Here is a 24,907-nt window from a genome sequence, read left to right on the forward strand (position 1 = left end):
TGGACCATTCTGCAGGTGGGTGTCAAGAGAAGATCATGGACCATTCTGCAGGTAGGCGTCAAGAGCAAATAATGACCATTCTGCAGGTGGGTGTCAAGAGCAGATCATGGACTATTCTGCCGGTAGGCGTCAAGAGCAAATCTGGACCTTTCTGTAGAGGTGGTCAAGTACAGACCTGATAAGGTTATCGTGGTGGTGGTCAAGAACTGATAATGGACCATTCTGCAGGTTGTCATGGTCAAGAGCAGATATTCCTGAGTTATGTTGAGATTGGTCAGAGCATAGATTGTTTTGCTTGATATTACTAGTCAATGTCTACACCATGTGCATTCATGTTTATGGACACCGTTTCGAACTGACAAATATTTAGTTACATGAACACGCCTTACAATTATCCTACAGCTTTTCAAAGCCAAGACATTAAGGGACCATGACCTTAACATAAGCTCAAGTACGTCCGCATCCACCCATTTAACCCATGTCCTGTAATTCGTATAAGGGAGTATGTATCATTAACCTGTCAGTGTAAACCAGAGTTAGGTGACGGGTACATAAAACATACCTTTAAATATCCTTTTGATAAACAGAGGCCTGTCACCATAAATAGAAGCTTTTCCTCCATCCAGGCTGAAGCCCAGCCCAGCCGACGTCTTGTGAAGTTCCACGCAGACCGCATCATGCAGATCGACATCAGCTGCAACAACGTACAACATGTCATTAGCGTCCTATTGTTCCCCTGCACATCTATCTGCTGCACCTCCTGTAAAAATGCTTTATAGAAGGAAGAGCCAGGTTTATGGTCTCCTCTAATTATACGGCGGACATTTTTACTACTCCGGATCCATGTGAACTTCGTCTGTTACACTGAAGCCGCCTCGAAAATTATGTCACTTTGCAAACAAAACCTAAAAACACTCTGATACTATTTTTCACATTATCTGAAAAATTGATAATCCATTTTATTACTCCATTTTACCAGATAATAGGAAGAAAATAAATTTAAAGGGGTTGTCCAGGCATTTCATATTAATAGCCTATCCTTAAGAAAGGCCATCAGATTGGTGGCACCCCCACGATCAGCTAACTAAAAGGGCCTCAGCGCTAGTTGCCGCAGCCTCTTCAGTGTTTACCAGGCACAGCACCGTACACTTATGTAACGGCTATGCCTGGGATTGCAGCTCAGTCCTATTCATTTGAATAAGACAGGAACTGCAATCCCAGGCACAGCCGCTACAGATATGTACGGAGCTGGTTCTCTAAAATGTGAATAGGCTGTCGCGGTAAACGCCGCGACTCCATTAATCAGCTGATCGGCGGGATGCTGGGAGTCTAACCCCCATCGACCTGATATTGATGATCTATTCTAATGATCGGCTATTAATATAAAATGCCCAGAGAACCCCTTTAAATCAAATAAGATGTCAGCTTGGATTAATGTTCGGGAAAATAGAGGTGAGCTGGAGACTGAGCCAACAGTAGGCTGGTCTGATGGGATGAGCACTGAACGGCATCCAGCAGCTTGTATTGTGTTGTAAGACATGCAAGCTGCAGAAGACAAACAGTCCCGCATATGTTTTATTTAATAAATTACATGCAATACAAAGGAAACAAAACGTCTGCAAAGGGGTCCATAGCCGGATGGAATATTAACAACCAAAGAGAGTAGTTGGTAGAAGAATATAGAGAAGATAAGGAGGCTATGGTGTACTACGTAACAATACTAAGGACAGCCTAAAAAGTATACGTGATCCCACTAAAGAGCACAAGGAGTGGACATTTCCTGTAGATCACGGAATACTAGTAAATTTCGTACATATGTAGTGATATACATCGAACAGAAGGGCACCAGAGCAATTATCAAAATGGGCACCATTATGGTGCTGGCTTTTGCCACCCAGGTCAGAAGGGTCTGGTATTCATTTGCCCATCCACATGCTTTTCATGATTTTTGAGCCAATCTCCACCCTCTTGTTTGATAACAATGCAGTTCCTTCGGGGAGGAAGGTCAAGCAGGGCTGTACCCCCTCTCTCCAAAAGCCCCATAGCTGCCACATGGCCTGCCCTTATGGTATGTATGACTAAGTGATGACAATTAAAGTCGGGTAGCAAGTCCCTAAAGAACCTTGTGCAGCACACTACGCTATTGTTTCTGTGAAAAAAAACTGACACCTAGTGTAAGGGTCTGTTCACATTACCGTTCTCTTTCCGTTCCAGGGTTCCGTCGGAGGTTTCCGTCGGGTGAACCCCGCAACGGTAAGTGAAAGTGAAACCACAGCTTCCGTTTCAGTCACCATTGATATCAATGGTGACGGAAACATCGCTAATGGTTCCCGTTCGTCACCATTCCGACATGGTTTCCGGTTTTCCAACGGAATCAATAGCGGAGTCAACTGCGCTATTGATTCCGTCGGAAAACCAGAAACCTGCCGGAATCGTGACGAACCGACCATTAGCGATGTTTCCGTCACCATTGATACCAATGGTGACTGAAACGGAAGCTGTGGTTTCACTTTCACTTTCCGCTGCAGGGTTCACCCGACGGAAACCTCAGATGGAGCCCCGGAACGGAAGCGAACGGTGACGTGAACAGGCCCTTACTGACGGAGGCAAACTGAAACAAACAAATACCATTGAAATCAATGGTAATGCAAACGGACACAATACTTTCCGTTTGTCTTTCCGTTCATCGGTTCCAGTGCAGGTGAACGGAAATCAAAACGGAAGGTCAACGCTGATGTGAACAGGCCCCAAACCTCGTTGCTGCTTCTGTTCCTTTTGTTTCAGACATTATTATGGGGGAAAACCACAATTTCAGGTTCAATAATGGAAGGAAATACAGAAAAATTATACAAAATGTTTTCTTCAGGAAGATAAAAGCCACGTTACACTTGGCAGTAACTGTACAGCATAAAGCTGTGTGAACAAGACCTTACAAACCCTCAGTAGGATATCTGCCAATAAACTGTTTGGGGCGAATTCAATCACAAATATCTAACAATCTATGACACGGACGTGATACACGCTCGTCTGAATGAGCCCTAAGGAATTCCATATAACCCCATTATAACTGCCTGTGCCTGCTGCTCCATAGGCAGAAATATAATGTCAGATTCTTGACTTCTCCATCCACTCTGGTGAACATTTCTGATGTCTAACTAAAGATTTCAACCTGTGTAAACATTACAGGACGAGGGCCCAGCACCACGGGAAACTCTCTGAGTGTTTGCAGAATTCTAGACACCAGGGCGTGTTACATGATTGCACTTTAATGTACAGTAGGAAAGGAAGTTGTCTGTACTTTGTACAATCTCAACCCTACATATTTTCCAAAACTAACAAGAAAAGGCATGGAGGGGCCAGGCCCCCATCATAGCCTGTCAGCGGGATTTACATGTGGTCTGGTCTGATGGATAGAGAATGAGAGTTGACAGGCAGCTATAGTCTGACAATCATTAGGGATTAAGACTTAAAGGGTCTAGAAAAACTATTTTAAAATACCCTATTAGGGCAATCTGAGATAATAGAAGGGTCACACGTTCAGGACCCTCATGTATCAGTTGGAGAAAAAAGTGGCTACAAAGAGATCTGCTTGATCTAAAGGGGGAACATGTCTGTGCATTACATGGATGGCTCAAAGGATCTGTGTAATGTTTACTTTCACCCGTGGGGGTGCTGCAGGGGAATTGAACATTTGCTGCCTGGCTCCCCCAACAGTTTACAGCTTTTTATAGCAAATATACAATGGGTGCCAACATTTCTAATGCATTGAAGGGCCTGCCTTATTCCAGAAACAGCGCCACTCTTGGCTATATCTGGTATTGCATCTGAGCCCCATTTACAACCCATGGACAAGAGTGGCACTGGTTTTAGGGGAAAAAAATGAGACCCTTTTCTAATCCTGGACAACCGCTTAACACTAAGCAGTTTCTACCAAAGCAGCACTTCCATTATCTAGCTTCTACTTTAGCGCACAGTGGCTGCCATTGTTATGGGGGTCTTGTGGCTGCCACTATTATGGTATTCCTATAGCGGCCACTGTAATGGGGTTCCTGATGCTGCCACTGTTGTGGGGTTCCCTATGCTGCCACTGATATAGGGGTCTTGTAGCTGCCACTGTCTGTGGCAGGGACTTTTTTTTATTTTGTTTTCGTATTTAGTCTCAATCGCTGTAAAATTGTGTTTGAAATTTACCTTCATTTGATGGATAGTTCCGGCCTTAAAGAATTTAATACAAAAATTATTGCAAATTTCGGCGCACTCGGACTAAGAGGCTTGCCTCTCCTGGCATAGGTGTATATTATAGCCGGATATTGTGACACACTACAGTACTGAACGCCGCTAATGTTCTTCTAGATCCTGCATGTTAAAGCCTGATCCCGTCCTTCAACGTGTTTTATACTGTTCAGAAAACATGCACTGTTGTCCGTGTGTACGAAAAATAACTAAAGACGGGTACGATCCTTCCAAACTCCAGACAAGGAACAATGAGGATGATGAAGAGTGAATGAAGAGGAGAACGCAATGTGTAATATGCATTTCATTAGTTTCCAGAGATGGCAAAAAGTCTCCCAGCGATAATGTGAACCAAATGTGACTTGAAATGTTTTCCATGTGTCCTCGGGATAACCTCCTACCTGCATCGGTTGCCATAGAGACATCCCTTCCAGATGTGGGGTGTCTTCCTCCCGTCCCAGACGTGTCTGGTCTGCATGGCCTCTCCCTGTCGTTCTCCTTTCGGATCACAATGACAGCCTCTTTCTTCAGCTTGGCTCTGTGTAAAGCGCTCAGGGCATCTCCGTGAGCTGCACCTTGCAGAGAGTGGCCATTGATGGACAGGATGTGGTCTCCTCGCTCAATGATGGTGTCTCGTGACGCAGCGGCTGTAGAAAAGACCCTGTGCACCTGAAACAATAAGATATTAGATTCATTATACAGCATATGGGTGTGTATATAAAAATGTGTATATATGTATATAGTATTGGTCTGGGGGTTTACCTTAGTGCCACCAGAGGTAACCCTACAGCTATGAAGAATAAGTACATGTCCCCTTTAATTAAAGGAAACCTCTGCTGTCAGCATTGCACACACAGGGAACATCATCAATAAGGACCGAAACTAAATGGATAGACCCTGGCAGCAAGGGTAATCTCTACTGACAGCTGCTCGCTGCCAGACCACATGGGCACTACTGAAGATGCTGCAGCACCTCACTGCTAGGCCACCAGGCAGTGCATCTCTCCTAAGCACAAGTCATGAGCCCTTCAGAGTGAGGTACAACTTTATTCAATGACCATTTCCTCCTAAAATCAAGTCTAAGAGTCGTCCTCTTGTATGAGGCCGTTTCCTACTACTTGACTAGAGGTCAACAAATTTGGCTGCCATCACGTCACCCAGCATTCCTAGAGCCCCGAATGGTAAATCGGCCTAGTTATGCAGTGATGTACCCCTTCCCCTATAGTGTTGCATAATGTGTCCTTGTGTAGCCTTCCTACATATCTGGGCCTGGAAGCTTCTCAAATTCTGCAGGGATTAACCCTGCTATATTATATCTGCATATGTTCAATGTATTCACAATTTCCAGTTACACTTAATGTGAAAACCACTTGTCAGGGCTCAGCGCATGAACCTTTCCAGTCAGTCCCATTTTTTTTAGTGCTTTTTCACATTTGACTTGGTGCCTGGTGATCCACAGCTGAGCAGGTGTCATCTCCACCTCCAAGGAGAATTGGCTCCATAGAGATGTGCAGAATAAAGTGGCTGTAGCTGATGGACCACACTAAAAATGTGGAAGATCTCTGATGGGAATGTATCATCGGAAAATGTAATTATTTAACCCCTTAAGGACCGGCCAATTTTAGCCTTTAAGACCAAAATACTTTTTTGATTTTTCATCCCGATGCTCAAAACTTTTGTATTTTTTGTTCGACGTAGCTGTATGAGACTTTGTTAATTGTGGGATGAGTTGTACTTTATGTAAGTGCCATTTTTTGGTACATTTACATTGTCGTTTAATTTATATTAATTTTTATTTTGGCCAAAATACAGAACAAAAGCAGTTCCGCTGCAGTTTTCAATTTTTTATTTTTTTTTTACAGCATACATCGATCATTATAAATAATACTATAAATTTATTGTGCAGGTTGTTACGATCATAACAATACCAAATATGTTTATATTATTTTATGTTTTGAGACTAAAATGTAATAAAGTTTATTTATGGTAAAAAAAAAAAACAATCTACATTTGTGTGTATTTTTTTTTTAAATTTAACATTTCTTGTTTTTTTTATTTATTTTACTACCTAAGTATGCCCTAACAACATGAAATATGGTTAGACAGCCCTAGGGGGCCTTCAATAGACCCTGAGCTGTCTGTTCATATGAAGTATTGGCCTCGATCCACTCACTCTTTCCCTTTAAATGCCACGATCATCTTTGATCGCGGAATTCAATGGGTTAGCGGCAGAGTGTGATCTCCGCCACTAGAGAGGGGCTACAGCTGTGTATTACTGCCGTTGCCCTGCTCCTGATTGCACATAAAGGGGAGTCCCTTCACTATGATGTCCATATGCAAAAAGGATTGTCCTGGTAGGGTAACCCCTTAAAGCTGGTCACAGACATAAAATGTCATATAAACGCTCTGACTACTTTTAACCTATTGTCATATTCCTTTGCCCAACATAATGACTGTCGAGAGACAATTTTGCAAAAAGGTGGATCTGCTATGTTGGATGTTTTGGCCGGTAGTTGCTCGTAATCTGAAGTTTTGTACTATGAACGGTCGGACGTGTGTGGTGTGGACGTTCTAAAAGAGCAAGAGGGGTGTGTTTATTTTTGCATTGAATGTACTTTGCTTGTGTATGGATGTAATGACCTTTAATTGGTCATCCATCGTTTGCCTATGGCCGGTTTTAAGGTGCCCATACACTTTAGATAGCTTTCGGCCCAACGCTCGGGGAGGGGAATAAGCCGGTGCCAGACCACACTGGCAGCGGCTTTTCTCCCGGGGGAACGAAAGATTTAAAATAAAACATATCTAATCCTCCTTCCTCTGACATATGCTCTTTTAAGGGAAAGTCAGGGGACCCCCCTACATACAAGACAGTTATCCGGTCCCACCGAAATAGTCGGGTTTGGCCGGCTTTCTTCAAATCTGTATGGGCACGTTAAGGGGGTTGTACAGGATTACAAAAAAATGGCGGCTTTCTTCCAAAAACAGTGCCACACACGTCCATGGGTTGAGTCTATTGAAGCTGCAATAACAGACATCACCTACGGACAGGTGTAGCACTGTTTTTGAAGGAAAGCTGATAGCGTTTTTCTAGTCCTGGACAACCATTTTAGGATTGCTGACAATAGATAGGTGGAATCTGCTGACCAGTCAACACCCAGATCCATCTGATAATTACTTACAGTGATTGCCTTCTGCTCCAGGTCAATTCCTCCAGCAATGCTGAAGCCCAGACCGGCCCCCTCCTCCTTACTCAGGACCACAAAGGAGACATCTTCTTTCTTCTGCGTGAAAAAAACAGTAAAGTAATCAATACTATGTGAGCATGACCTAAACAGTTCTGGTTGCACGCAATGCACACGAGACAGAAATACAGATGTAGCCGAGCTAAATTTGTTATTTAAAGGAGGACTAGCCCTAACGTTGTCAGCTTATAAAGGTAAAACAGGATTTTATTCACACCCATGTATATAAATGTTTTTGGAGGTTCTCAGACCTGTAGATATGTGAGAAAATGTAGTGGTCATTTTTTTAGGACATCCTGCCAGTAATCGCATTGAACACTTCGATCAGAATTTTTGAAGCTTGAAACGACTGATATCAGGGAACAACAGATTGAATTAATCTATCCAACAAATGGAGATAAGATATAATTTAGGTTTAGTGTATATATGTATTTGTAGTCCTATGTAAAACCAGAGGTATTGTGATATCACAATGAGTTGTGCCAAATGACAAACTTCGTTCTGAAAACCTCTATGAAAACAAACCCTGCAATTCAGGCTCCAGATGCTGAGGCAAAGAGCCAAATCCAGGACTTTCTTAAATCGGGTGGGTCTATCCAGGGAAAGAGCAATCCGTTCCCTCACAGGGAAATGACAACTGCTTGAGGCATACGTCAGTTATTGTGGTGGTTTGGTTAGGGATCTGTTATTGGACGAGTTGCATACTCCATAAGGTCACAACCAGTCTTGCCCCCGTTTCCATTTCCCTCCTTCGAGGGGGCTCCTGCCAACCTTGAATCAGGTCTATATGAGTATCTCCAAATGGCTCCGATATGCCCTTTTGTAACCGAGGCACTCTCCTCTTCCACTAGTGTGTATCAAACTTTCCACAAAAACGTAAATAACCCATAAGCTCTAGACAGCAAAGTCTGCCTTCTTATGATAAACCAACATACCAAATGAAACACGCTACCATATTAATCTTGGATATTGATGTCCAAATGACAACCTTGTAAGATATCATATTTCAATGAATAAAATTCACCACAAAGCTGGAAATCCTCAGACAACGCGGCCACTAAAATCACTAGAAGTAAATAAAATGGCACATATAACTAAAATAATAGATACAAATATCTAAAAAATAGATTTAAAAAAAAGGTAAATAAAAAAAACCCTACAAAAAAACACTTCACATTTCAGACGTACACTCCATAAACAAGTGAACTGATCTTTGTAACCCAAAGTAATAATTATGCTGGGCCATCCCCTAAGGTTAATCACAGCTTTGTTCTTTGATATTCATCCCAGCCGCTAACCCACAGCAAAAATATAAGCCCCACTGTACAAGCTCTGCCAACAGGAGCTTGTATTTATTACAATCAGAAACCTGACTCCCACCATAAACCTCCAGATATTATGAGCTAAAACGTGGTTAGTAAACCACAAAGGAGTTAAATTATCATGTAGCAATAGAGGGAGATTTACTGGGTCAGGGAAGTATAATCTACCGGGTGTGGATTGGTCAGCATAAAACATAAAAGAAACCAAAATGAGAACATATAAAAAATAAATATGCAGTGATCCACAGTCATGGGTCAAGCATAGGGTACGTTCCCATCGCGGTCCCACTCCACCGTGTTTAATACCAACATATCTTAGGGTTATAATGTAATGCTTTTCATGAACCATGGCAAATATTTCTCATACCACAGACTCAATAAGATAATAACTTGAGAAAATAAGGATAGAAAAAGATATTTCATTATCCCGTGACCCGACTATTACTAAATACAGTTGACAGTGTCTTGAAGATGAAAAGATGTGTTTCCATGGTGAGTTCAGGGTAAAATTTATTTACCAAGCTAAAAAACTGAAATGTTGAGAGAAAAAAAAGTCCATTGTGTGACTTTGAGTTTCTATTTTAGAGCAATGGCGCTACGGGTTTTAGTTGTTGCCAACAAGCAAGGAAATCTGAATAGCTGTGCAGTGATGTGTCCCAGATTTCCCAGCATAACTAGCCAATTTTACTATTCAGGGCTTTAGAAAAATCTGCGGACATCACCCGACTGGAACCCCTGTAGTTGCATGCAATCTTGCTATATAAATGTAATGACGGGGGTAAGGAAACAGACAAGTGAGCCCTAATCTACCCGCCACTCAGTCCCTGCCCACTTGCAACGACCCGCCCTAGGCGACGGGGTACAACTGGGCGACGGTCCCTACGCTCAATAAGTGCACGACAGACAAACAGACAAGGGTACACAGAAGCAAGGGAAAAGGGGCAGTTGCCCACGGCAACACCGAGAGCAACAAGAGTGGTGAACGAGCCGAGTCAAACCAGGAGTGTACGAGGTACCAAACGTAGAGCAGGAGAGTAGTGAACAAGCCGAGACAAACCAGGAGTGTACGAGGTACCAAACGCAGAGCAGGAGAGTAGTCAGTAAGCCAGGGTCAATATGAAGCAGGGTCAAATAGATCAAGAAGCTGCAGCAGGGCCAGGAAACCAAACGAGCAGAATCACAAGCAAGGAGGAACAGGAAAGGCAGGTATAAATAGACAGAGGGCGGGAGCTAGCTCCGTCTGGCCAGGCTGTGATAGGCTCTCCCACTCCTAAGCCTGCCATCCTGAGTGGTGGAAGATGGAGTCAGTCTCCTAGACATAGACGCAGGTGCAGACTGATTACCTATGGGTGTAGATACAGAAGCTGTGCCTGGCAGATCCTTAACAATAAATTTGTCCTACAATTTTCCTGAATGGGGTCACCCCACCAGGACAATACCAGGCTCTATTATTTCCTAATACCATCCAGCTACTACTGGAAAACAGATTATGCTTAGCTATAAAAAGCAGTGCCTACCTGCCTGATGTCAATTGCAATAGGTTTCTGCAGCAGCAAGCTGCCTCTCAGCCTGAGCCAAAGCCCTTTCCCTTGTATTGTTCACATTGCACTAACATTGGAGGAGGGGGGGAGTTGAGGGGCAGACAAGTGGTTTCCTCGTAGGAGGGATACAGATATTGGGGAAGATTTCTACAGCCCAAATGCCTTTCCTTATGGTAGGTAAAACAGATTCCTCTTGGCACCCATATTACAGACTTTTTTTGTTTTGTTTTACTAGTTTTATATGAACATACCAGGATGTCATGGTTCGGTTCGTTTTTGTTTGTTTTTTTATACCTTATCCTTCAAGAAAAACTTTATTGAAGCATAAAAAGTATAGACGACCCCACGGCATGGATCCAATATTATATTAACACCTTGTTAAATTCATTTATATAAGTGACATGACATATGTTCATGATGTGTTATTACCGGCCATTTATTATACAGAAACGTACATTTTGAGATTTGTGGTTTCCCCTGACTAGGCAACAAGACATTAAACTACAAGAAAATAGTTTGGGAGACTGATTCCCGCCAGATCCTCCGCAACATTCTCCGCACAGCCAGCTCTGTGGAACTCAAGTTTCAATATGGACCTCAAATATGTCCTTTTAGTCCATGCCAGACAAGAATCCAGCAGGCCCAAACCATAAAACGTCTCACATCTCTCCACCAAGAGCTTCCAACACAATTCCTGTCTATCAGAAGCTGGCTGCCCTACAAGTGACTCCACTCTCGATGCTTAGTGCCCTTTCTGAGACCAATCACGCTGCCTACCAGACTGAATTATTAAGGAATTGTATAAGATGTCTGGAAGAAAAGGCAATAACAAACTTGTAATAGATTTCCATTGCAAGACATTTTCATGTCAATGTGTTTTTCAGTTTTCCGTTTTCTGTAACTATAGTTTAATCAATGTATGCTGAAAAACTCTGCTGTGTTTCAATTCCTCACCATTTTCAAGATCTATATTGTCAGTGAATAGAAACATTTCCTGTTTATATACAGTAGCTAACCCCCCCCCCCCCCCTCGGACCTAGTCCTACTTTTCCACAGCTGAGGGTGTTTATGACATATCTAATTTTGTGACCCACACCTATCTTCAGGACAGGGTACACCTGACTCCTGTCCTGACATTCATTTCTATGGGAGTTATGTTAATGGCCGAGCACATTTACTTGACTGTTTACTTAAAGGGGTTCTCTATTTTGGACAGCCACTACTTGCTAGAAGGGTCACTTGACAACAAAGCAGATCACAAAGTGTCTCCCTGCTGGGACCCCCATTGATCAACTAATCTGTGGGGAAACCTGCCAGTAAGTGTTTAGTTTACCTGCAGCTCCACCAGAGGGCAAGTTAGGTATTACAGTGTCCATTCATATCAATGGGTTGCCTGTGTAATGCAGGACAGGGACAGGAGAGGGACAGGGACAGGAGAGAGAGAGAGGGACAGGAGAGAGAGAGAGGGACAGGAGAGAGAGAGAGAGGGACAGGAGAGAGAGAGAGGGACAGGAGAGAGAGAGGGACAGGAGAGAGAGAGGGACAGGAGAGAGAGAGAGGGACAGGAGAGAGAGAGGGACATGAGAGAGAGAGAGGGACAGGAGAGGAGAGAGAGACACAGGAGAGAGAGAGAGACAGAGAGAGACACAAAGAAAGAGACAGAGAGAGAGACAGACAGAGACAGAGGGAGAGAGAGAGAGACTCCTTGTAACTACTCTGGCTAAGAGAAGAAAACCCTGAATAGTAAATTCCCTAAAAGGCTTTATTGAAATATATTTTTACCTTAAATACCTTTTCTACTTACCAATGGGCATCTTGTGTTTTTCCTCACATACATTCGCCTATACAGCTGCCTTTATGGACAAGCCGTGTACACTGATCTCGGTGTATGCTGCATGTAGGTGGCTCATCCATAGACTGAGCAGTATATGTAGAGATCAATGCATACAGTTTATATATAGATCAGAAAAATATGTGCTCCCCATACAGCGCAAGTCTCCAATTATTTATCTCAGAGACCGAATTTTAAAGAAAGTAAATTGCTAATGTATTATAAAGAACACTAAATGTGAAAAGGAACTTCGAGAAAGTCTTGTGTATTAGATTTTAGTTTAATTCATTAGATATCAGTCTGTAGAAGAGAAATAATGTGTTTGTTATGTTTTTTTAAATGGTGTAGCTTTTTTTTTTTTAGAAACTTTCCAGGGGCGGCCATATTGGGGGCACACACTTCCTTCCTGTATAGACAGTGCAGCAGGGTGTGTGTGCTTTATGGCAGCTGCAATGAATTGAAGCTCATAGTCAGACAAATGTCATAATTATTACATTTACAGGAAGTGATGGAGTACACACCCTCCCCCAAAGACCGGGGAGTGACAGGAGAGCTGCATACAGAGCCTTTTCTGTGTATTATGTTGCTATCCTGCCTTATCTAGTGAGCTTCAGAATACAGGAAATGTCAGCTTATTGTGTGTGCGCTCCAGTGCCCAGTGTGAACACATCATGGGGTTTTTTATGCAAATAGTCACATATATAAAAAAAACACACCACAAAAAATTTAAATAAAATGTTTATAAAATAAAAACCTAAATAATATCAAATTTCCTGATGAGAAATTATTTTTAAACCACATTGGGAAATTGACAAATTGGTCTTCTTCTGGATCCACCAGTGTCAACTAGAGTTACTCCTCCTTCCTTCCCGATGCAACTTGATGGTTTTCTGCCTTCATTAAATTAAACTTACTACATAATAAATCGATCCCACACGTATATAGAACATATAGCTGTTAAAACAATGGCTGATTGCTTCCTAAGGACGAAATGTACTTTATGCTTGATGGACCAGTGACCCTGCCTATAAATTCCTTTCTGCTATCCAAAACCAAGTGTAAGATTAAAGGTTTTTAGGTATTAGCGCCCTAAAATGGCAGCACAGAGACTCTGCGCAGCTCTTCTACAATTATTTGCATGTTAACAAATTCCAGAACTGTGAAATCTTTTGGCAGCTTCTCCCAAGATCAACAGATTTCTTAAAATATAAGACAGGCCAAATAAATTATGAAATACCTTACCACCCAGATATCTTCAAGAACTTGTGTCAACTCAGACTACACGTTACATATAGTATAAAAAAAGAAGAAACAAAACACACACATACACACTCAGCTATTTCACCTAATCTAAGAAAAAAAAAAGCAATTACGATATTTTCTCGACCGCAAAACTAAAGACGGTAAAATCAAGTTAAGTAAACAGTAGACACCCCAAACCACAAATATGTATAATAACATTTATAGTAGTGTAAGTGAGCCACCCTACTGCATAGTAGACAAGGATTTTACCCTCATAGTATATTTTAAAAGATTTACAGTATGAAAGGGATTGTCTGTGTAGAAAAAACAATTTCAAGTATCCTATTAGGTAACTCCGGCTTATGGATGAGGGTATTGAACGAGGGACCCTCATCTATTCAGTCAGAGAGGAGAGTGATTACAAAGATAACCTTTTGCTCTGGAGGACCCAACTGTGTAATGCTTAATTATGCCTGTGGTGGCGATGCAGGGAAATTAAACACTTGCTCCCACAAATTTCAGCTGATCGCTGGGGGCCACATCGAAATATAGACACTGTCATTTTGTCTACCTATGAAGAGTCTGCATTGTGACATCTCAACATTGATTTACTTTCTTACAACCAGCTTTAAAAGGATGTGTCACACTGTGTCATGCTGATCACAGAGGGCATCAATGATAAAGCCCTATGTGCTAATTGGGGTGTCTTTTTTTTTTAACCCTTTGAATACTGCAATGGGACCAAACATGATTAAAGGACTCAAGAGTGGAAGCCAATGGCCAGTAATATAACATAGAACCAATTGAAATCAATGGGCCATCCATGCATGGAAGTGCTGGATCCTCCAGGTCAAATGCTGATCGTTGTAGCTGCTCCCTCCTTTGTCTAATAGAAGGCTAAATCGTGGACTCCACTGATTTGTGTCTGTGGGTAGTATCTAGTGTTGTAACTCAGCCCCTCTCACTTGCAATACCAGACACAACCAATGAACAAGAGTGGCGCCTTTTTTGGACAAAAAAAAAAAAGAGACCCATTTTTCTAATCCTGGGCAACCCCTGTAATTTAACCGTAATTTGTCAGCCTGAATTTTACAAACTTTCAGTTTACTGCTTCTTCTTCAAAATTCCGGATAAAAAGAAACAAATGCTTGCTTCTTCTCTATTATATGCAATATGAGTTTATGTGTCTCACTCACCTCAATTTGCGTTTTCACCTCTTGGATGAGTGCGATAATATCTGATTTGGATTCTACAGAAGTCAAAACAGCCTGTAGCTTTTGTTGGTCCGTGGTGGAGACGATCAGCTGATCCAAGCTAAACATAAACAGATCATTAGACATAGGAATGACAAGTTGGCAAAGACATTTCCAAGATATTTTCCGACAGATCTCCAAAATGATTTACCTGGATCATGTCTGGGCAAGTGATATTGATTTATGCTTTGGAGAGGTAGACAAACAGAAATGTCAAGGGGTTATTTTCAATGTGATTTAAAACAGCCTCACCAACTGGAATCTTTTAGTACAAGTCTGAGAGTAAACTATTTAGATATGGCCACAAAATTGGTATAAATCTTATTTGTGAAGTTTTGGGTTATTTTAGTGTATTTGGAAAAATAAAAAAGTGTTAACCATGTATTTTCATGAGACAGGTGCACTTCACAAAAGGTTTGTAAACAAGTAGGTACTAAAAGAACCCACCACCCCACACCCAAACTGGACTACACTTCATATGGGTGGCACAGTGTCAGTTTAGACTTAGGGTATGTTCACACGAGGTCATTACGTCCGTAATTGACGGACGTATTTCGGCCGCAAGTACCGGACCGAACACACTGCAGGCAGTCGGGCTCCTAGCATCATAGTTATGTACGACGCTAGGAGTCCCTGCCTCGCTGCGGGACAACTGTCCCGTACTGTAATCATGTTTTCAGTACGAGACAGTTGTCCGGCAGCGAGGCAGGGACTCCTAGCGTCGTACATAACTATGATACTAGGAGCCCGGCTCCCTGCAGTGTGTTCGGTCCGGTACTTGCGGCCGAAATACGTCCGTCAATTACGAACGTATTGACCTCGTGTGAACATACCCTTATATTTCGGGAATTATCGGCTATGTTGATTAGAGTAGAGTGACTGACAGAAAGGGATTCCCTTTTACTGCCCTTTCAAGCCACCCATTTAAGGGTTTATGCCAGGGCAAAGCCACATGCGTTGACCCTATATGGCGACACATGGAGTCTTTCTATATGAACGCAAAGACACTTCACATGCCATTGTAAGGTTCTCCCTTTGAAGCAATACTTGGACAATAGCTCTATAAAATAGCATGCAATTCATACAGACTCAGTGAGTTAATCCTCTTTGCGCCAGTGTATAAAATCAGACATACAGAGGTACAATATGAATAAAATTCTACAGCCGCCATATTACAGATCAGAACTACTTTTACCCCAAAATGTGTTGTTCATGATTTGAAAACATGGCTGCTATCTACCAAAAACAGAACCACACCTGTCCACAGGTTGTGTGTGGTATTACAATTCAACCCAATTGCTAAGCTGCAATACTCAACACAACCTGTGGACAGGTGTGGTGCTGTTTTTGTAAAAATGTTTCTATAAACCTGTAAAACCTCTTTATTATGGTCGTATGCATGAGTCCTAATATGTATTTCAGACAGTGTCCAGCCCACCGCATTCTGATTTGGTGGGGAAAGGAGGGTGTATTGTGGGTCATGTTAGTGCCCACTAGGTTAACCCTACATGGCTGTTCTATAGATACCCTTTAAGGAATCAATTTAAAAAAATAAATAAAAATCTCCATTATAGCCCATTAAGGTTCTTGCTGGGCTTTTTTGTAGTCCTGAATGCCAAATCTGTCTAAGGCACTGTTCACACAGAGCTTTTTGCAGCCAAAAAATTCTGCCTGTAAAAATCAGCTCCGTTTTGAGCCACAGGCTTTTTTTGTTTACGCGTTTGCCGCGTTTTTTGTTTTTTTTAACCTCTCTTCAACAGGCAAAGGAAAAACAGTGAGCGGTTTTTGCCATAAAACAAGTAAAAAAACGCATCGGCCGTTCGATGCGTTTTTTTCCGCCTCCCATTGATTTCAAAGGGGTTTTTTAGGCGGATAACGCCTCAAGATAGGGCATGTCGCTACTTTTTTCCGCGAGCATTTTTTTCAGCTCGTGGGGAAAAAAACGCCTCCACCTCCCATTGAAATCAATGGGAGGCAATGTTGGCAGGTTTTTTTTCCGCGGTTTCCACGGCAAAACACTCAGTGTGAACAGGGCCAAACAAGTAAAGTTAGAGAAGGGGGTGTATTAATATATATCCAAAAAGCCATTAGGTGTGAGCAGGTCCGCTCTGTAGGCTCTGCCGAGGGTGCAAGGTTTTTACTGTAGGGATATTTCTGTGCATAACTGGGTCTATTTCGTGAACGGACCGAGTTATGCTCCGAAACAATATAATATAATATACAAACATATCATACTTAATGACTGAACAATCTCCTATTCTAACCTACATTGAAAATATACAAAAATCTGATTTCTATAATGCCCAAATGTCTCACCTGACTGACCAGGATCTTCTTGCGAGTTCCCCGTCCTGTACCATTTCACCTTCATACCCAGGAGTCCCACAGCCATTGTACTTAGAGCTTATCCGAGCTGCATTCTGAGCAGTCAAAGTGTCGCTTCCAAGCAGTCTTGTAGGCGTAAGCTCAAGTTCGGTTTTATACTGTGGGCCTTTCGAGTCTACGGAGAAATCCTCACTGCACAGTTTGTCAAGGTCCGGCATGCTCAGTGCTCTCAGCTCCCGCAGTTTAGATCGAGACAAGGATGGCCGTATATGGCTTGAAGCTATCCTGTTTTTCCTAACCTGCACCCCTTGTACAGAGGTCTCTGTTTTTTCAGTCGTGGTGGACTCGGGCCTCTGATCATCCTTTGCAGGATCCACGGGCATTTTTTCAGTACAAGTTAAGGCCACACTTGACGGAGATTTTTTGATTTGTGCTGCTAAGGACACTTCACTTTGGTTGTCACAACACGAACTTAAGCTACGTCTCAAAACCTTTGTGGTCTCATTGGATTGCGTGTGCAGGATCACGGAACCTGAAGATCGCCTACTTAGAGGAGATTTGCTAGAAAATGGAGCATTATTAATTTCAATCACCTTCATGACGTTTTTATCAAAATTTACAAGATTTTCGAATGACTTAATCCTTTGCTTGACGGTCAGAGATGAAGCCGCTTCCTGAGGCCAGTTAAGCTCATAATAATAGTTTCTCTTAATAGTTCTTAACACGTCACTTCTGAGGGAGTTTTTCCCTTTGGGGTCTTGTTTCTCTAAAGTTGCTTTGGAAACATCTTGAGAAATGCTGTCATCCATACTTTGATCTGATATTGGTGAAACAAGATGATCATCTATAAGACTTTCCTTACCTTGTATCATGTCACAGTCCATTAAATTGGAGAGTTGTATTGGCATTGAATAAGTTCTCGTCATAGACTTGGACCCACTAGGAGGCTTCTCCGTAAGGTTAGTCTCTGGCTTGTGCTTGGGGGATTTGAAAACGATAGCAAATTCACTATTGTTGGGAATATCAGTTTTATTAGGAATGTCATTTTTTAAGGAAATTTGGCGTCCACCTGACAGTGAAGGTGATAGCTTGACTTCCATGAATGTGCGTTGAATATCTTGGTTTTCCAGTAGTTCTTCATTAACTGCAAGAGCAACCACATGTGTCTCAGTTTTGGTTGAAGTGAGGTTTCTACAAAGTCCATTAAGGCTTCGTCTGGATTTGCTGTCCCCTACTGTGTCCATTTTTTTGTTGGGACAACTGCTCATGCCTGTTCCCTGGTGTACTTCAGCAGGAATCTTTTCTCCATTTTCCAGACTGTTTCCCACATCCATGCTAGCACTGTTTACCAAGGAACCATTCTCTTGGCTGCCTTCAAGTGGACATTTCTTGGTTCCACCAAAATGTGACTTCTCCTTCGGATGAGTGTTTGTCTTGGGACTTAAAGTTAAATGGGAATCAACTTTCGGGAAATACAGAACAGCCTTATTCTTTTGTTCGTACTCGTAAGATTTTGGACTTCTGGTGCCCGTGTCTCTGGCAGAAGACAGGGTATCGGTCATGCTGGACCTCTTATGAAGAAGTTTAGGTGATGGTTTTGGGGCTGATTTTCTGCATTCATGACTTTCAGTCCTACTAGTGTTTGGTTTTACTACATCAGTGTTTGGTTTGTTCCTACTTTTAATACAGAGACCTTTCAACTTGGGTCCTGGTTTAGGCATCTGAGCACTAAGGATTTCAAAGTTACTACTCTGCAACCTCTTACTTCCATTCTGTACTTTCGCAGCAGCATTATTTACCTTGTGTTCCACTACATTAGACGCTTTCATTGTTAAACTTTTGCTTGTTTTTGTCTCTGTTTTGCCCTTTAGGTCTTTATGATGTGTTGTAGGCGATTGATTGCTTTTGCTGGTAGAGGAGGATTTGGTGGTACCAATGCATTCTTGAGAACAACCACTGGATCTTTTTTCCTTATTTCCATCACATTTTTTACTGTCAACATATGTGGACCTTATATCTACCGCATCACCAGCTATTATACAGAATGGAGTGTAAGGGTCCAAAGTTTCGCTACATAAAGGCACCATAATATCACCTGTATTGATTACTTCCTTTCCATGATCTGTATTTAAGGCACAATGATCATTAACATCCTGAGAATCTTCCTTAAGTAAAGTATCTATAAGAGTCCAATCTAGCCCGTTTCCAGCAACTTTCAGGTCTGTGGAAATAGTACAGAGGCTGGAGGTCTCCAGACTATTTATGGAAGGAGAAGCTATATCTAGTTTCATATGTCCAGGTTCACTATTAATCTGTACCGGTGGATAAAACGGTGATGTCCTTGGAATGTCAATATCATCCTTTTTGTAGCCACAGCAAATTTCAATTTGCTCCTCCTCTGAATCAGTGGTGGTTTGGGTTTCCGACATCAAAGACTGGTTCTGAAGAGATGAAATCATGTCACTTGTAGAATCTGAAGGAATTTCCAGTAAAGATTCGCTGTCTGAATCATCTGCAGCTCCGTACATAGAGGTTGAAATATCGATAGAGCTGCTTTCAAATTTTTCAGACAGCGAGAAGTCATCGGTAACCAGGCTGCTGAAATTTCGACAGTAATTACCTAAACTGTTTTTATTAATGACTATGGTATTTTCAATGGGACTTGAATCCAAAACAGAAAGTCCCAGGTGGTTACCCATATCGCCTGTTGGGTTGGCTGAGTTCATAGACATACTAGATTGGTCAAGATGTGTTACATCAGGTTGATAAGAAGTAATTTCTTCTGGAATCCTACTAGCATCCATCTGGTCACCTTGGTTTAACTCAGTTTTAGATTGAGGAATGGACCCGCCATCTTGTAACTCGTGAATAAACTCATCGATATTGGTGACAGGATTTCCACCACAGTGTCCTGGTGAGGAGCAATATTTGGCTTGCAGTTTATCCTCCTTTGTTGCCATTTTAGAAGAAGATAACATAGAGTCGATCATTGGAAAGTCACATTCTTGGATACTGCATTGTGATTTTTCAGCTGATGGCACCTCTTTTTGGTCAGGTCGATTTGTGTCTGCTCCTGATGTCATAATAATGTGAGACAACCTATCAACAGCTGTAAAAAATACAAATAACAAGAGTTCACATTTAGGGTCAATGGGCTGTAGTCTCCCTATCTTATTTCAGACCACTAAAAATTTGTTGAACTGATATTTTACACCATTGTTGGCAACCAATACTGTGTTTTCAGGAAACCGCAAACTATACGGATGGAAGCTTACCAAACAGGAGGCTTCCCCTATAATTATAGAAGAGCTCAAATGATTAACGTTATTAGAGGGAAAATCATAGCTTACATCTGATATCCGAGTTCTACTAAATCATAGGTTTGAAAATTGTGAAGGAGAAACGCATACAGTGGCCTCAGCACCTGACCAAGCGAATAGCTGTCCTGCAAGATGGATTATGGAAACCCATAACACAATAGGTAGAAGAACAAAAACTATTTTTTTTTTATGGATACTGGTTTTAGATCTGGAGATTGACTGGGAAGATGAAACAGCAGTGCTAGATCATCAGACTGGGTTTTTTGGGGCCACCAGAAGAGATGATCTTGAAGCCCACTCTTCATATATACAGAACATGTGCATGCCCACTTTTACTCACATTATAATCTTTGTTGTTATCATTGTACACACAGGACATATCATCAATAAAGTCTAATAGGTTGTTTGTGAATTATCCCATAAGAAATAGACCCTAGTGGCAAGCATTTGGCTCCATATTTACCTCCAAATGGGGTTGTCTTCTGGTGGACTTTGGGGTCCATTATTGTGACAAAGAATGGCCCATCGGAGGATCCCTTTGTATTCTGGTGGGCCAAGCCAACCCTACACAATGTAAAATCCCGGTCTCTGAAAAATCTACAAACTCTCTCCTTGTGAACCGATATAGGGTCAGGATGGGACTGGCCAAGGAGGCAGTTTTCTGAGGCCCAGCTGTCCCATCCACCTAGCACAGCTCATCGCAATACAGGACACCATATGTATACCTAATCAGGGTCAGGACAAGGTGTACTTGGGTACCCTAGGTTGCCAGAAATGGCAGAATGTGCCCCCAACTCGGCTGAAATGTTATTGGCAAATGATTGCACCTTTGGTATCTGTAATATATGTACATAAATACAACTACAGACCTATATACATGCGATAGAATGAGAGCTGTCAAATGGAAGGAGGGACGGGTGCTGAAGTTGTCAGGTGACTGGTGGAAATGAAAAAAAATGTAGTAGTAGATACTGATAAAAATTGAGTCACCATCTACTCCCATTACTCTTTAGTTGGGTGCCTACCCTATATCCTGGCCCTTTGTCTAACCAAGGGAGGTGGCAACACATTTTGATATTTTTGACTTGAGTTCCTATGGAGCTTGTCCCAATTTTATAAAATGAGACACTACCTAGAATTTAATGAAATCATGACCCAGAAAGACCACACTCTGTCTGGAAGACTTTTTGCAACCTCCTGAAAAAAAGTGTCATAAAATGTAAGACGCAATTCTGATCTTCTATATCTTCAGCTGGGTAAGGACTTAGGTTGGGGTTAGAACAACGTTACGAGTTTTACTTATCAGCTCTCCCTTGCAGACAAAGCAGAGGAGCAGTCTAGTCCCTGCCCTTTCCTGTTTTACATGCACTACAACTTGAGAGGAGGTGGGGGGGGGGCAAAATGGATGCCTCCAGGGAAGCATACAGAGGATTTGTGTTCATTCATATATCGTCCGTTCAATAATATGAGAAGGATATGATGGTCATTGTGTTGGCTATTGTTGGATGTTTGTCCTTTTGTATTAACCTAATTTTTTACCTTTAGCGTCCCTTTAACACTGTCCCTTTAAGACTCTCTCTCTCCACCAGGGAAGTCAAAATAGTTGGGAAATCAGATTTCCAGCCGCACTAACCCACTTTCTCCCTTTTTTTTTAATGAAGAGTTTGAGCCTCCGGCAAAGGCTCAGTGCTGCATACTAAACGCTTTCTCCAAACATTTCATCCCTTGATTTGACAAGCCAAAGGCAGTTTAGTTTGGAGCTCGAAATATCTTAACAGCTCATTTATAGACACCGCAGGTAATGACATTACGTGAAGTTTAATGAAACCAGATGGACATATATTCAAAAAGTGTTTGAAAAACAGGACAAAGTTGAAGCCTAATACTGCAGTAGAAGTTTAGTCTATGAGTGTTTTTTGTTTTTTTTAGCCCCTATAGAATTCCTCCTTATTTTCTTCGAGACATCAAAGGCATTTGTAAAAGATCATCTTGGAATGTCATAGATTATAATGCAGATAGTATAAATGAAAAGATGAATACATTTTAGTATCTGCTGTAATAAATGACATCAATGCTGATTTATCTGCAGCAGTGTTCTACAACCAGCATATTGGGAGCCACATGTAGCTCTCGGGGGCCCAAGCATGTGGCTCCCCAGCTGGTGGCAGCTCCTAATATTGTAGTGCACCAGGGATGTCTTAGTATTTACGTAACTTGGCACTGGGGTCAAAACTACAACACTGGCTAGAAGACAGCCAACCATAAGATAATTGAAGTAGGGCACATAAAGATATAGTAATACTGGTCGCAGGAGATAGATAGATAGATAGATAGATAGATAGATAGATAGATAGATAGATAGATAGATAGATAGATAGATAGATAGATAGATAGATAGATAGATAGATAGATAGAACAGCACCACAGATGACCCATTCCTGTGAAAACGACTTCTTCGGTACGGACAATAATATTGATACTGAAATGTTATGTTAGAGACTGCAACAAAGGCTAAAAAACATGTATATATCATACATACAAATAAAGCAAGAGGAGTTTTTTATTACCTGATATTGGCTTTTGAACTTCCAATGTTACAGCTGAAGGCAAACACTGGACGTAGTCACAGGTTTCCTGATAAGTCATATCACTCACACGGACACCATTAATTGACAGAATTTCATCTCCAGGAGCCAACTTTCCCATAGGTTCCTAATGGCATAACAATATATATAAAAAATGATGACTGATTAAGAATTATGTTATATGACCAAATATATACTATAATACAAAACATATTTGATGGCCAAAGCTTTCACCACCCCCCATGAGACATAGCATAACTGGAGAGTGATGTACTGTATTTCATCCTTTAAACAGAATTTTCCAATTTCTATACAGATTTAATCTACGTGAAAATTAAGTCTCTTTGTAAATACATTACATTACTTATCTTGTACTGATCTTTAGTTACAGCCTGTATTATACTCCAGAGCTGCACTCACTATTCTGCTGGTGAAGTCTCTTCTTCCCTCCTCCATTTTTGCAGGAAAGATGGTTTGTTGTTTAATGTGTCAATATTTGCCTCTGCAAAGCCATGCAAAGTTTTACTTACCTCATGTCTACCTTTTGATCACCAATTTACAGTTTATGTATAGATTAAAAAGCTTAGTAACATAATAAATTACTTACCTTGTACTGATCCTTAGTTATAGCCTGCATTATACTGCAGCGCTGCACTCACTATTCTCTGGTGGAGTCACTGTGTACATACATTACATTACTTATCCTGTACTGATCCTGAGTTACAGCCTGTATTATGCTCCAGAGATGCAGTCACTATTCTGCTGGTGGAGTCACTGTGTACATACATTACTTATCCTGTACTAATCCTGAGTTACATCCTGTATTATTCTCCAGATCTGCACTCACTATTCTGCTGGTGGGGTCACTGTGTACATACATTACATTACTTATCCTGTACTGATCCTGAGTTACATCCTAATTATACTCCAGAGCTGGAGTCACTATTCTGCTGATGGAGTCACTGTGTACATACATTACATTGCTTATCCTGTACTGATCCTGAGTTACATCCTAATTATACTCCAGAGCTGGAGTCACTATTCTGCTGGTGGAGTCACGGTGTACATACATTACATTACGTATCCTGTACTGATCCTGAGTTACATCCTGTATTATACTCCAGAGCTGCACTCACTATTCTGCTGATGGAGTCACTGTGTACATACATTACATTACTTATCCTGTACTGATCCCGAGTTACATCCTAATTATACTCCAGAGCTGGAGTCACTATTCTGCTGGTGGAGTCACGGTGTACATACATTACATTACGTATCCTGTACTGATCCTGAGTTACATCCTGTATTATACTCCAGAGATGCACTCACTATTCTGCAGGTGGAGTCACTGTTTACATACATGACATTACTTATCCTGTACTAATCCTGAGTTACATCCTGTATTATTCTCCAGATCTGCATTCACTATTCTGCTGGTGGAGTCACTGTGTACATACATTACATTACTTATCCTGTACTGATCCTGAGTTACATTCTGTATTATTCTCCAGAGATGCAGTCACTATTCTGCTGGAGGAGTCACTGTGTACATACATTACATTACTTATCCTGTACTGATCCTGAGTTACAGCCTGTATTATACTCCAGAGATGCACTCACTATTCTGCAGGTGGAGTCACTGTTTACATACATGACATTACTTATCCTGTACTGATCCTGAGTTACATCCTGTATTATACCCCAGTGCTGCACTCACTATTCTGCTGGTGGAGTCACTGTGTACATACATTACATTACTTATCCTGTACTGATCCTGAGTTACATTCTGTATTATTCTCCAGAGATGCAGTCACTATTCTGCTGGCGGAGTCACTGTGTACATACATTACATTACTTATCTTGTACTAATCCAGAGTTAAAAGAGGTTTTCCCATATACAACCACTGGGACTCCCACTGATAACGAGAATAAGCGTCCACAAGTCCCCTATGTGAATAGAGAAGTGGCCAAGCATGTGCAGTACTACTCATTTTACTGGCTACAGAACTAACG

At 41.6% G+C, this 24,907-nt stretch overlaps 1 protein-coding gene across 3 annotated transcripts in view; it reads right to left on the reverse strand.

The window, feature by feature from the left end:
• The window catches only part of PDZD2 (PDZ domain containing 2), a 227,839-nt gene that overhangs the window by 9,647 nt on the left and 193,285 nt on the right, over positions 1-24,907 (reverse strand). For all 3 annotated transcript variants that reach the window (XM_075841544.1, XM_075841534.1, XM_075841552.1), the window contains 6 exons: positions 22,877-23,021; positions 16,981-20,098; positions 14,608-14,725; positions 7,413-7,514; positions 4,635-4,902; positions 563-694 (listed from right to left, as the gene is read on the reverse strand). In XM_075841544.1, coding sequence (XP_075697659.1) covers positions 563-694; positions 4,635-4,902; positions 7,413-7,514; positions 14,608-14,725; positions 16,981-20,098; positions 22,877-23,021 — 3,883 coding nt within the window. The remainder of the gene's footprint in view (positions 1-562; positions 695-4,634; positions 4,903-7,412; positions 7,515-14,607; positions 14,726-16,980; positions 20,099-22,876; positions 23,022-24,907) is intronic.

Source organism: Rhinoderma darwinii, chromosome 1, assembly GCF_050947455.1.
Source record: "Rhinoderma darwinii isolate aRhiDar2 chromosome 1, aRhiDar2.hap1, whole genome shotgun sequence".
Classification (NCBI taxonomy): Eukaryota; Metazoa; Chordata; class Amphibia; order Anura; family Rhinodermatidae; genus Rhinoderma; species Rhinoderma darwinii.